Here is a 13,250-nt window from a genome sequence, read left to right as displayed (position 1 = left end):
TAGTTAAAAGATCTTCCTTAAATGGTCAAAACAGTTCCTCGTCAGCTGTTTGGAGTGGTGTTTTAATGACATGTCTTTGTCAAAGACAACACCAAGATTTCTTGGGCTGGACTTAAAAGCATACCTACCTGTCCAAGTTTTGGATTTAAAAATAAGGGACATTTCCCGCCGCTGTCCCACCAGCTGAGCCGAGGACCAGTATCTTACATTTTAAGACAGATTCACGAGAAATCTAAAATAACTACCTGTCAACCACTTACAAACTACAACTATGAGCTCAGAACCTGATAGTGACCTTTGTTGACACTGAAATGCTGTGGACATTCCTGTAATTCCTATAATAGAGCCTCAATGAAAACACAAAGGGGAATTAAAGCACACTAAATAGTTACACATCTTCCAGAACGGGTAACTGAGCCCCATCCTGCACTTCTTTAGGAAAGTAAATTTGGTTTCCCATTTTTAGATATATTTACACGAAGTTTTCGCTTTTTTTTGGCAGAAATGTCTTCTCTCTTGTTATATCCAACAATTAGGTCCAGGGATAAAAATAATAAAGAGCATAAAGAGCAGCACCACCAGATTCCTGAACAGTTTTTATCTGTGAGCAAATAGATTGCTGAACAAGACCTAGTTCTTGTGAAAGACTGAACTGAAGATTTTTATATCATACATACAAGCCCAAGACTATTTATCATTTTTCTATCCTTTTATTCCACGTACTGTTTTTATCTTTTTATTGTAGATTATTCATGCACTATGCACTTTGTTTTTTATGTCTATCTTTTAACTGCAAATGATGAGCCTGCACAAACAAGTTTTTTACCCATGTTACTGAGTAATATGATGTGACAATAAAGATTGATTGATTGATTGATTGATAGATAAATAAATAAATAAATAAGTAAATAAAATAAAAAATCTGAAAATAAGGCTACACCACATCGCCAAACTCACCTCTCTTGACCTGCAGAAAGGGAGCATGAGAAAGAAGCTCTGCAAAGCATTCCTCTTTCAGGGCGTTTAGCATATGTGTAAATATGGTTTGTTTGCAGGTTTTCCCACTTGAAAAGCATGTAGAAGTCTGTAATTTTTATCATAGGTACTCTTCAACTGTGAGTGATGGAATCTAAAAAAAAAATCCAGAAAATCACATTGTATGATTTTTAAGTAATTAATTTGCATTTTATTGCATGACATAAGTATTTGATACATCAGAAAAACAGAACTTAATATTTGGTACAGAAACCTTTGTTTGCAATTACAGAGATCAGACGTTTCCTGTAGTTCTTGACCAGGTTTGCACACGCTGCAGCAGGGATTTTGGCCCACTCCTCCATACAGATCTTCTCCAGATCCTTCAGGTTTCGGGGCTGTCGCTGGGCAATACGGACTTTCAGCTCCCTCCAAAGATTTTCTATTTGGTTCAGGTCTGGAGACTAGCTAGGCCACTCCAGGACCTTGAAATGGTTCTTACGGAGCCACTCCTTAGTTGCCCTGGCTGTGTGTTTCGGGTCGTTGTCATGCTGGAAGACCCAGCCACGACCCATCTTCAATGCTCTTACTGAGGGAAGGAGGTTGTTGGCCAAGATCTGGCGATACATGGCCCCATCCATCCTCCCCTCAATACGGTGCAGTCGTCCTGTCCCCTTTGCAGAAAAGCATCCCCAAAGAATGATGTTTCCCCCTCCATGCTTCACGGTTGGGATGGTGTTCTTGGGGTTGTACTCATCCTTCTTCTTCCTCCAAACACGGCGAATGGAGTTTAGACCAAAAAGCTCTATTTTAGTCTCATCAGACCACATGACCTTCTCCCATTCCTCCTCTGGATCATCCAGATGGTCATTGGCAAACTTCAGACGGGCCTTGACATGCACTGGCTTGATCAGGGGGACCTTGCACAGCTCTCTGGTCTTGGCCATTGTGGAGAGGTTGGAGTTTGTTTGATTGAGTGTGTGGACAGGTGTCTTTTATACAGGTAACGAGTTCAAACAGGTGCAGTTAATACAGGTAATGAGTAGAGAACAGGAGGGCTTCTTAAAGAAGAATTAACAGGTCTGTGAGAGCCGGAAGTCTTACTGGTTGACAGGTGATCAAATACTTATGTCATGCAATAAAATGCAAATTAATTACTTAAAAATCATACAATGTGATTTTCTGGATTTTTTTTTAGATTCTGTCATTCACAGTTGAAGAGTATGATAAAAATTATAGACTTCTATATGCTTTGCAAGTGGGAAAACCTGCAAAATCGGCAGTGTATCAAATACTTGTTCTCCCCACTGTATTTATATATATATATATATATATATATATATATATATATATATATATATATATATATATATATATGGAGATGTTTATGGATATATGTTTATTATTGTTTCTTCATACTATTAAAATAGATGAGTTCTACACAATCTGCTTCTGCTTCTCTATCATATAGACGTGTTTTTTACATGTATATGTGTGTATTAAATATATATATATATATATATATATATATATATATATATATATATATATATATATATATATATATAAATAGCCTACCTACCATACTCACATGCCAGAATATTCTATTACTGTTAAGCCTACTATAAATATTAAAATACGCCGAATCATGTGTCTGGTATCATGCCTAGATGACTTTGCAGAAAAAAGCCCCCTGTGAAAATCAGTTTTTGTATTCTGCGAGTTATGACTGATTAAATGCACTGACACTAATTGCGGCCAGCCAGACAGATAACAATGAGTGGAGCGGGTGCCCGCACCAAAATGGCGGCCCCACGGCTCGTCAGCACCGCAGGCCGCAGCAGCGGTGGATGCGTCTGTGTGATAGCTGGAATACTGCATGTAATTCCCCACCCGGCCAGAGGGGGGCAGCAGCGGCTGCAGCTGCATGTAATTCCCCACCCGGCCGGAAGGGGGCAGCAGCGCGGCAGCTGCTGAAGGTGCGGCTAAAGGAACACGGTGCCGTCGCCGCAGCAGCTAACGACGTTTGTTTTCAAGTCCCTGTTTCTCAACAAAAATCGACATTGGATGGTTTTTTTTCCCATTTAAACTGCAATGTAGAATTAGCTCATTTGGTTATCGAGATTGTGAACGAGGAGTTTTATTTGGGTCAACATATTTGAAAATCGGCTAATAGACGGCAGCTAGCGGGCTAGCTCTCCCCAGCACATTAACCTACATTTGACTCTCATAAACCTTTACGATGGCTGATGTTGACAAGCTCAACATAGACAGTATCATCCAACGTCTTTTAGAGGGTGAGTATAATCATGTTTTACATATCTTAACTGATTTTCACGCTACTTTGCCCAAGGATGAGGTTAAATGGATCAAAATGTGGACTGATTTACACTATGACTATTAATGTTAATAGTCAGCCATCAGCTAAAGTGCTTATTGTGGTGTTATTATGCCCAGTACTCGAGTTGTAAAAAAAAGAATCAGGGGGGATGGTGGATTTTATCATATGGGGACAGATAATTTGTGCTGATTACAAATAATATAATATATTACAAATAATAGCACTGACCAAAACACCTGCAGAAATACTGCAGGAATGACATAGCAGCAGTTAAATGCAGCCTTCTGTAAGCTTTAAATATCCACTGGGCTTACATCAAATACATCAAAACACAACAATAAAAAACAGTTTTCTGAACTTATCAATATGACTGTCCTTCGCAGGATAAGTAAAATGGATCACTGAAAAAACTCAAGATCTTAACAAGAATATTTGTCTTATTTCTAATTAAAATGTCTCAGTCATTTTAGTAAAAAAATCTCATTAAAGTGCACACTACTAGTCCATGGGTGAGAGCCCAACATTTCACTGGTCAGTACCACTCAAGGTGACAAAACTTAAAAAAAAAATTCAAAATTTTTTGAAAATATCAATGTCTATAGATGATATTTTGGTATGATAACCAGTACTCGAGTTGTAAAAAAAATAAAAATAAGGGGGGATGGTGGATTTTATCATATGGGGACAGATAATTTGTGCTGATTACAAATATAATATAATACAGGACTGTCTCAGAAAATCAGAATATTGTGATAAAGTCCCTTATTTTCTGTAATGCAAAAATGTCATACATTCTGGATTCATTACAAATCAACGGAAATATTGCAAGCCTTTTATTATTTTAATATTGCTGATCATGGCTTACAGCTTAAGAAAACTCAAATATCCTATCTCAAAAAATTAGAATATTCTGGGAATCCTAATCTTAAACTGTAAACCATAATCAGCTATATTAAAATAATAAAAGGCTTGCAATATTTCAGTTGATTTGTAATGAATCCAGAATGTATGACATTTTTGTTTTTTTAATTGCATTACAGAAAATAAAGAACTTTATCACAATATTCAAAATTAAAACAAATAGATTAAATATCCACTGGGCTTACATCAAATACATCAAAACACAACAATAAAAAACAGTTTTCTGAACTTATCAATATGACTCTGTCCTTCACAGGATAAGTAAAATGGATCACTGCAAAAACTCAAAATCTTAACAAGAATATTTGTCTTATTTCTAGTTAAAATGTCTCATTTTAGTAAAGAAAATCTCATTACACTTAAAACAAGAGTCATCACTGGAAAAAACAACAATTTTCACCTGTTTCAAGTAGATTTTCACTTAAAATAAGTAGAAAAATCTGCCAGTGGAACAAGATTTTTTTGCTTGTAATGAGAAGATAAATCTTGTCCCACTGGCAGATTGTTCTACTTATTTCAAGTGAAAATTTACTTGTAACAGGTGAAAATTGTGAAATAAGTTATTTTTCTGGTGATGACTCTAAATGTTGAAATAGCAGTAAAACCACATTCATTGATGAAATGACATAAGGGATGGAAAGGCGTGATGGCAGTTTTACAGGGGGGATGATTTTTACCGTTTTTATTTCAGGGGGGATGCCATCCCCCCTCATCCCCCCTCAACTCGAGTACTGATTATGCCTGATTTGATCAGAGAGGCAGCTCGCGTCATAAACACCACTGCAGTGTAGCGGAAAATTATGTGACACTTCAGATTCTGTGACCCGAGAAGGATCTTCAGGTCCCCTGATGTTGTGATGGTATACATTGCATCTATTTTTAGATCTTTCCCCAAACGCAAAGGCATCATGGGATTACTGATGTGTCCCGTTGTCCTGCCAAAAAGTGATTCCCTGCCAGAATCTGATTTCTCTTCTGAAAATGGGTCTTTTTACCTGCTAAAAATTGATTGAAGGCCAAATACAGTTAATGAAAGGTTGTTTCTACCTAAATGTCATTTGATCTCATTCTTGAGCTTCATAATATAAACACTAGAGCTCACAGGGTTACTTTTAACTCTTTTAAAGGACCATTACAACACAAAATAAGCATTTTCACCTGCCAAAAATTGATTGAAGGCCAAATACAGTTAATGAAAAGTTGTTTCTGCCTAAATATGACTTGATCTCATTCTTGAGCTTCATAATCTGAAAATCTGATGTTTTAGCGATATCGCTCAACGGGCTGCTGTGCGCGCTCCCACGGGCAGAAATCAGAAGAAATCAGATTCTGGCAGGCAATCACTTTTTGGCACAACACCGTGATTCTCTCACGCTACAATACATAAAAGAAGAAAAGGTGGAATTATGGTGCATATTCATTTTTTGTTGCTCTGATGAACTCTCATCACTCAGTCACAGAGTAATCAATCGCTGTGCAATAATAATAATTAATAATAACCACAATCATATGCTGTAACAATTCACCTTTCAATATCCATGTCTACCTCGTACTGCTGCACCTTTCACTTTATTTTTACAATTGCATATACTGGACTGTCTCAGAAAATTAGAATATTGTGATTTTCTGTAATGCAAAACCAAAAATGTCATACATTCTGGATTCATTACAAATCAACTGAAATATTGCAAGCCTTTTATTGTTTTAATATTGCTGATCATGGCTTACAGCTTAAGAAAACTCAAATATCCTAGCTCAAAAAAATTGAATATTCTGGGAATCTTAAACTGTAAGCCATAATCAGCAATATTCAAATAATAAAAGGCTTGCAATATTTCAGTTGATTTTTAATGAATCCAGAATGTATGACATTTTTATTTTTTTAATTGCATTACAGAAAAAAGAACTTTATCACAATATTCTAATTTTCTGAGACAGTCCTGTATGTTAATAAAATCTGTCATTTGTCTATTTACTGTACAGTGAGCGGAAATAAACCTGATTCTGATTTGTGCTAGATAGACAAAATATGTGGCTCCATCTAAATACTGTGGAGACTGATTTTTGGTATAGGTCTTACCCAGTTTGAGTCAAATTCAGAAAAGGTTGTGTGACCTTTTTGGTGTTACACATGTAGCTTATTGTAATCCGACTGCATGTCCCACATATCGTCCACAAACAAATACTGTACTAAGCATCGCTGACTTAGCAGGAACAATGTAAACTATTATTTTTGCTGACTGCTGTTGGTGTTTTCTTGATGCAGTCAGAGGAGCAAAGCCTGGCAAGAATGTGCAGCTGCAGGAGAATGAGATTCGTGGATTATGCCTCAAGTCCAGGGAGATCTTTCTCAGTCAACCAATTCTTCTGGAGCTAGAGGCCCCTCTCAAGATTTGTGGTGAGAATTGTGTCCTTATTTCATTTACAAGTTTTAAATATTAAAAAGAATTTTAAAAAGTGACTGCAATTCATGAGCTAAACATGTCTGTCACTTTGCTTTGTTTTAGTTGGTGCATTAATTTCTCCCTTCCCTGCAGGTGACATCCATGGGCAATACTACGACCTGCTGAGGCTTTTTGAGTATGGAGGTTTCCCTCCAGAGAGCAACTATTTGTTTCTGGGCGACTATGTGGACAGGGGGAAGCAGTCTCTGGAAACAATCTGTCTTCTGCTGGCCTACAAAATCAAGTACCCGGAGAACTTCTTCCTGCTGAGGGGAAACCATGAGTGTGCATCAATCAACAGAATATATGGTTTCTATGATGAGTGTGAGTAGAGTATATTACATTTTTTTAATAGACTTTGGCCAAGTGCACCTTCAGTAGGAACAAAACTGTAACTTTCTTCACACAGTGATTCTTTGAATGTTTTAGGAAGTTAAATAATGTCAATCATCAGCTGTAGAAGGTTGATGGTGTAATGTAATGAGGAACTGAAAATATTCTTTCTTGTCATGATGTTAGGTAAAAGAAGGTACAACATCAAGCTCTGGAAGACTTTCACAGATTGTTTTAACTGCCTCCCCATTGCTGCCATTGTTGATGAAAAGATCTTTTGCTGTCATGGAGGTGGGTTCTTTTTTTTTGTTGTTTATTCTCAATTAAATATCTTCACATGACCTCTCCTGTGTCTTACTTGAATGAATCCCGTCAAAAGTGCTACGGCTAACTAGTGTTAGGTCTCACCTGTGAGTAAAAGTTGATCTCTGTATCAGTTTGTTTATTTGTACAATTATGTTTTATCTGCATTTAGGACTTTCACCTGACCTTCAGTCCATGGAGCAGATCAGACGCATCATGCGCCCCACTGACGTGCCTGACCAGGGCCTGTTGTGTGATTTGCTCTGGTCTGATCCAGACAAAGATGTTTTGGGCTGGGGAGAGAATGACAGGGGTGTATCTTTTACCTTTGGTTCAGAGGTGGTAGCCAAATTCCTGCACAAGCACGACCTGGATCTGATCTGTCGTGCCCATCAGGTAATCAGTCATATCTTCTTATTACAAACCCGAAATTTGACTGTGTGAGGTGGTTGTTTATTGGCAGATGAGTGGACACACTGAAATAAGAACATCTGGATCCTATGCAAAGAGCAGTCAGATGTACGGTATTTTGTAGACTGAACCGTGTATCTCTTTACTCTCCTTTTTTTTGGGTGGGGGTGTTAGCCAGTCAAAATAAAACAGTTTCTACTTGGAGTTTCAGAGGTTAAATATTTGGTTTTTACTGTAAATGACTGACTCTGGATTTATGTTTATTAACATAAAAAAAGAAAGTGTTCGTTAACATTATGCAAAACTTTGATCACAGGTATTTGTTTTCGTTTGCTTTTTCTGTTTTTGTATAAAAACACAGATATGAATACGTTTAAAATTCACATGTAAAGGACATACTGGAAAAGGATATTATATATTTTTTAAATGTATACATGTGTCCATAATAATGGATTAACATCTTAATCGTTCGTCCTGTTAGAAATAGCTAAACTGGACCATATCTAAACATCTTTACATATTGCATTATGCAACTGACATCCGTTTAAGACGTGACTCTAAACCCCGTTTCCTCTCTCTCCTTTCCTTAAATTGTCTCTTGCAGGTTGTTGAGGATGGCTATGAATTTTTTGCAAAGAGGCAGCTTGTCACTTTGTTCTCAGCGCCAAACTATTGTGGGGAGTTTGATAATGCTGGTGCCATGATGAGCGTTGATGAGACACTCATGTGCTCTTTTCAGGTAATGTGCCTTTGTTGATGCAGCAAGTATTGTAGAGTCATAAGCTTTGCACTTTGTAGAACTGTAACGTTGTCCCGTTTTACATTGGTGGATACCCTGCGTTTAACACGCTGATCAGGCGTGTCTCCTGCTCTTTTCACACTGACTAACGCGAGGCGGCGTGTCGAGCTGGCCCTGCAAATAACTCTCCTCCGAGGGTACACTTAAGCGCTGGTCAGGTCTAATGTAAACAGAACTAAGGTGGGGTGGCGGGTTGTGGGAGGTATTTGTTGATCACGTAACCTGACTATACCCACCCAGATTTTTTGTAAATTTATCATTATCATCATTATTATTATTTTATAAAATATGGAAACAGGTGATGAGAGTAACAGCAGCCACAGGACTTTGCAGGTAGGGCCTATATTTGCACGATGAGTAACTAGGGAGACAAGGAGCTACTCGAGCTACTCAGACTCTGAGCCGAGGGCGCCATAAACTTATAAACCATAAAGGATGGTCCATTGTTTGAACAACTGGCCACAAAAATGACAAACCGGGGGTTTGCAGGAAGAAAAACCCGGTCAACAAAATCATCCTGATGTTCATCCATCCTTGTTTTGAAAATTACACCTGTCTGACGGCGTATTTCATACAATGCAGTTTATTCTATGGTAAATGTACTGTAGCTTTAATCCGAATACCAAAACACCTTTGGCTACAAATGTGGTTTAATACCTTAGTGAAAAGAAGGAAAAGAATATGACTTCAGTCTTATCTTTAGTACTGCTCCTTGACCTCATTTGAAAAAGAAGGAATTGTGGCTGATGGAGTGTTTCCTAAGCTCAAGGAAACAGTAAAGGAAGCACTGGAGCTCTTCTTTCATAGCATTTAAGAATCCCACCAGCTCTTATTGTGTGCGTTGGGGCAAGGCCAACAGGTCATTTCGTGTCATTCTTCTCTTTTCTTTCTCCCCGAATCATCACTCAAATTATGTGTGACTATCGCAGTAGGGGTTAGGGGTCACACGAAGATCAAAGTTTATGTAGTTTGTTGTCAGGTGACATCACAATTGTAAAATATTTTTTTTTTAATTTTACAAACAGACAAACAAAGCAGTACAAAAACAAAACAACAAAATCAAAATGTTTTGCTCAGATTTCTTCTTATATGTGGGCGTGTATGCATGCACGTGTGTGGTGTGTATGAGTATGATGGTTTTATAGAATGATGGTTATTTTAGGAGAGAGACGGCAGCAAAAAAAAAAAATTTTTATATATATATAAAAATAGAATACATTTTAAAAAAAAAGGTTCAATTCATTTTATTTGTTAGACAGGGACTGTACATATTAATTGACACAAGTGTAAATATGTATGGCTAATATTCACCATTTGTCCCTGCGGCAAATTAATGCCAGTCACAGAAAATCATTGTTTTAGGGCATTTTTTTTTGTTTTCTTTTGTGGATTCTTAAGTATACCATGAAAATATTTCAACGTTCTATCCTTCCTTTGTAGATTTTGAAACCAGCTGAGAAAAAGAAGCCCAACGGCAGCCGTCCTGTGACTCCCCCCCGCAATATGGTCACCAAACAAGCCAAGAAATGAGAACATCAGTGGGAAACTGATGACCAGAGTCAAATTTTCTCTGGTCTAAATCTTCTGCAATTGAAAGATTGGTAGTTCTTCAAGCTGCCAATACTGAAGATATCCACTCCTGCTCAATGAAAGCAAAATGTTTTATTGTATTGTCCACAGGGGTAAATTGATAAGTCACCATGAAAAACCTCAGGTGTTTTGCACTCCATTTGCAGCTAGTCTTTGCCACATATGACTGTTCAATCAGGAAAAATGTAACAACACAGCTACTTATGCACAGGTATGCCTTGTTTGAAGCTGTACACTTTTTCTTTTTCTTCAATTTTTTTGTCTCATCCATTCGTCATCTTTCTCTCACTGTCAGTAATCGTTTATTAATGGCTATAAGATTGCAATGTAAGTCAAAGACAACTGTTTACTTCTGTAAACTTTATTTACACTTCATTTACTGTCTGTCATCTTAGAATTGACAACACTGCATCACATTTCTAAAGTCTTGTGCTAAGTTAAATTAATAAGGAAGCACTCTTGTAATGTTTGAATCTTTCTAATAAACCTTGGGTGTAATTTAGGGGGTAATTGGTAACTTAATGTTATTTGCTTCTTAATCTTTTATGCCTATTATAAATTAATAAACCAAAATAAAAAAAGCTTGTAAACTGAGAGATATTGTTGCACAACAGTGAATGGACAAGTTTCAGACGCATTATACAATTAAATAATTTTTCATGAGAAAAATAAATGTGTGAATAACTATCTGAAGTATTTTTTTAAGAATGTTTTCAGCAATTGACAATTATATGCCACGTTTATATTTCTTAAAGCTTAAAATTGCCCCTTTTTTTAGGCAAGAAGAGTTTATTTGTATAGCACAATTCAACACAAGGTAATTCAAAGTGCTTTACATCAACATTAAAAGGCAAGCAGCAAGACACAAACAGCAAATAACAAATAAAATGATAAGAAAAGAGGTCAAATAAAATATGAACTAACAGATCAAGCATGGATTTTGCTCCAAGACCATTCAGGTCTTTGTAGACCAGCAGTAAGATTTTAAACTCTATCCTTTGACTCACTGGAAGCCAGTGCAGCGATTTCATGACTGGTGTAATGTGGTCCAGTTTCCTGGTGTTTTAAGGACTCTGGCAGCAGCGTTCTGAATCAGCTGCAGCTGCCTGATAGATTTCTTGTTAAGGCCTGTAAAGATGCCATTGCAATAATCCAACCTACTGAAAACGAATGCATGAATACGTTTTTCCATGTCTTGTTTAGACAGAAACCCCTGAATTCTAGCAATGTTTTTCAGGTGGTAAGGTGGAATTCTTATGGTCCTGTGAGTATTCAAGTTTTTGTATTTTGTGTCTCTGTTGTTCCTAGATGACACAGGGCTGAAAGATAGTATATCATTTAGGCGAAAATTGTGTAAAAATGTGTGTTTATAGTTTAAAGAGCTGAAGTGACCTCTATGTTGGTCAGAAAGATTCACATTTTAGCTTGAATGAATGCTTAAAAGGTCCCCTTAAAAATGATACCAAACACAATATTGTGACACATTGACAGGTATCCTGTACATGAGTCTAAACCAGGATATGCAGCAGCATCTAAAATGTAATTTTCTGAAGGGGGTGGGTAACTTCATGAGCTGATAACTATGATACAGCTGCCACTCAGGAAGGGTTATCATACCAAAATATCATCTACAGACAGTACTCGAGTTGAGGGGGGATGGCATCCCTCCTGAAATAAAAACGGCCAAAATCATCCCCCCAGTAAAACTGCCATCCCCCCTTTCCCTCCCTTATGTCATTTCATCAATGAATGTGTTCAACATTTAGAGTCGTCACCAGAAAAATAACTTATTTGACCATTTTTACCTGTTTCAAGTAAATTTTCACTTGAAATAAGTAGAAAAATCTGCCAGTGGGACAAGATTTATCTTCTCATTACAAGCAAAAAAAATCTCTGGTTCCACTGGCAGATTTTTCTACTTATTTTAAGTGAAAATCTACTTGAAACAGGTGAAAATTGTTGTTTTTTCCAGTGATGAGTCTTGTTTTAAGTGTAATGACATTTTTTTTACTAAAATGAGACATTTTAACTAGAAATAAGACAAATATTCTTGTTAATATTTTGAGTTTTTGAAGTGATCCATTTTACTTATCCTGTGAAGGACAGAGGCATATTGATAAGTTCAGAAAACTGTTTTTTATTTCTAACTACAAACCCATGGAGTGCTGCTTGGTGTGAGAAAAGTATACTTCAGGTGCTCTTCGGCATGGGGATCCAAAAGATTGAAAAACAATTTAGAAAAACCGAGGCACTCAAGAAGTTAGAAAAATATAAAAAGCCTTTATTGAATCATGGCTAAGTAAAAGTTAATTTTTTTTAAATGCCATTTTTTTTTAAAATGCCATTTTTTTACTTTTACTAAGCCATGATTCAATAAAGGCTTTTTATATTTTTCTAACTTCTTGAGTGCCCCGGTTTTTCTAAATTGTTTTTCAACTGTTTTTTATTTTTGTGTTTTGATGTATTAGATGTAAGCCCAGTGGATATTTAAAGCTTACAGAAGGCTGCATTTAACTGCTGCTATGTCATTCCTGCAGTATTTCTGCAGGTGTTTTGGTCACTGCTATTATTTGTAATATACAGGACTCTTAGAATATTGTGATTTTCTGTAAGGCATATAAAAAAACTAAAATGTCATACATTCTGGATTCATTACAAATCAACTGAAATATTGCAAGCCTTTTATTATTTTAATATTGCTGATCATGGTTTACAGCTTAAGAAAACTCAAATATCCTATCTCAAAAAATTAAAATATTCTAGGAATCTTAATCTTAAACTGTAAACCATAATCAGCAATATTAAAATAATAAAACGCTTGCAATATTTCAATTGATTTGTAATGAATCCAGAATGTATGACATTTTTGTTTTTTTAATTGCATTACAGAAAATAAACAACTTTATCACAATATTCAAATTTTCTGAGACAGTCCTGTATTATGTTATTTGTAATCAGCACAAATTATCTGTCCCCATATGACAAAATCCACCACCCCCCTGATCTTTTTTTACAACTCGTCCTGCCTGCAGACATGTACAGTAGTGTGCACTTTAAGGCTCTGCGCGTTACACTTCCATATACGGAAACATTGATTGCGTAACTGCGCGTGACGTCAGAGCAGTCACAAGAC

At 36.6% G+C, this 13,250-nt stretch overlaps 1 protein-coding gene across 1 annotated transcript; it reads left to right on the top strand.

Moving 5' to 3' along the window:
• Positions 1 to 2,938: 2,938 nt before the first annotated feature.
• On the top strand, positions 2,939 to 10,790 carry ppp1cc (protein phosphatase 1, catalytic subunit, gamma isozyme). The gene is made up of 7 exons (XM_061730472.1): positions 2,939 to 3,272; positions 6,504 to 6,635; positions 6,775 to 7,005; positions 7,201 to 7,305; positions 7,490 to 7,713; positions 8,333 to 8,467; positions 9,968 to 10,790. The coding sequence occupies exons 1-7, from the start codon at positions 3,218 to 3,220 to the stop codon at positions 10,055 to 10,057; spliced, it is 972 nt and encodes a 323-aa protein (XP_061586456.1). The 5' UTR covers positions 2,939 to 3,217; the 3' UTR covers positions 10,058 to 10,790.
• The last annotated feature ends 2,460 nt before the right edge of the window (positions 10,791 to 13,250 follow it).

Source organism: Cololabis saira, chromosome 9 (assembly GCF_033807715.1).
Source record: "Cololabis saira isolate AMF1-May2022 chromosome 9, fColSai1.1, whole genome shotgun sequence".
Taxonomy (NCBI): Eukaryota; Metazoa; Chordata; class Actinopteri; order Beloniformes; family Belonidae; genus Cololabis; species Cololabis saira.
This window is presented reverse-complemented; position numbering and strand designations above follow the sequence as displayed.

What these genes read in the sequence shown, in the direction of transcription:
- ppp1cc (XM_061730472.1), top strand. Translation starts at nt 3,218, where the DNA reads ATGGCTGATGTTGACAAGCTCAACATAGACAGTATCATCCAACGTCTT. An exon ending in GGCCCCTCTCAAGATTTGTG is followed by an intron (nt 6,636 to 6,774) that starts GTGAGAATTGTG and finishes CCTTCCCTGCAG; the next exon opens with GTGACATCCATGGGCAATAC. An exon ending in TGATCTGTCGTGCCCATCAG is followed by an intron (nt 7,714 to 8,332) that starts GTAATCAGTCAT and finishes TGTCTCTTGCAG; the next exon opens with GTTGTTGAGGATGGCTATGA.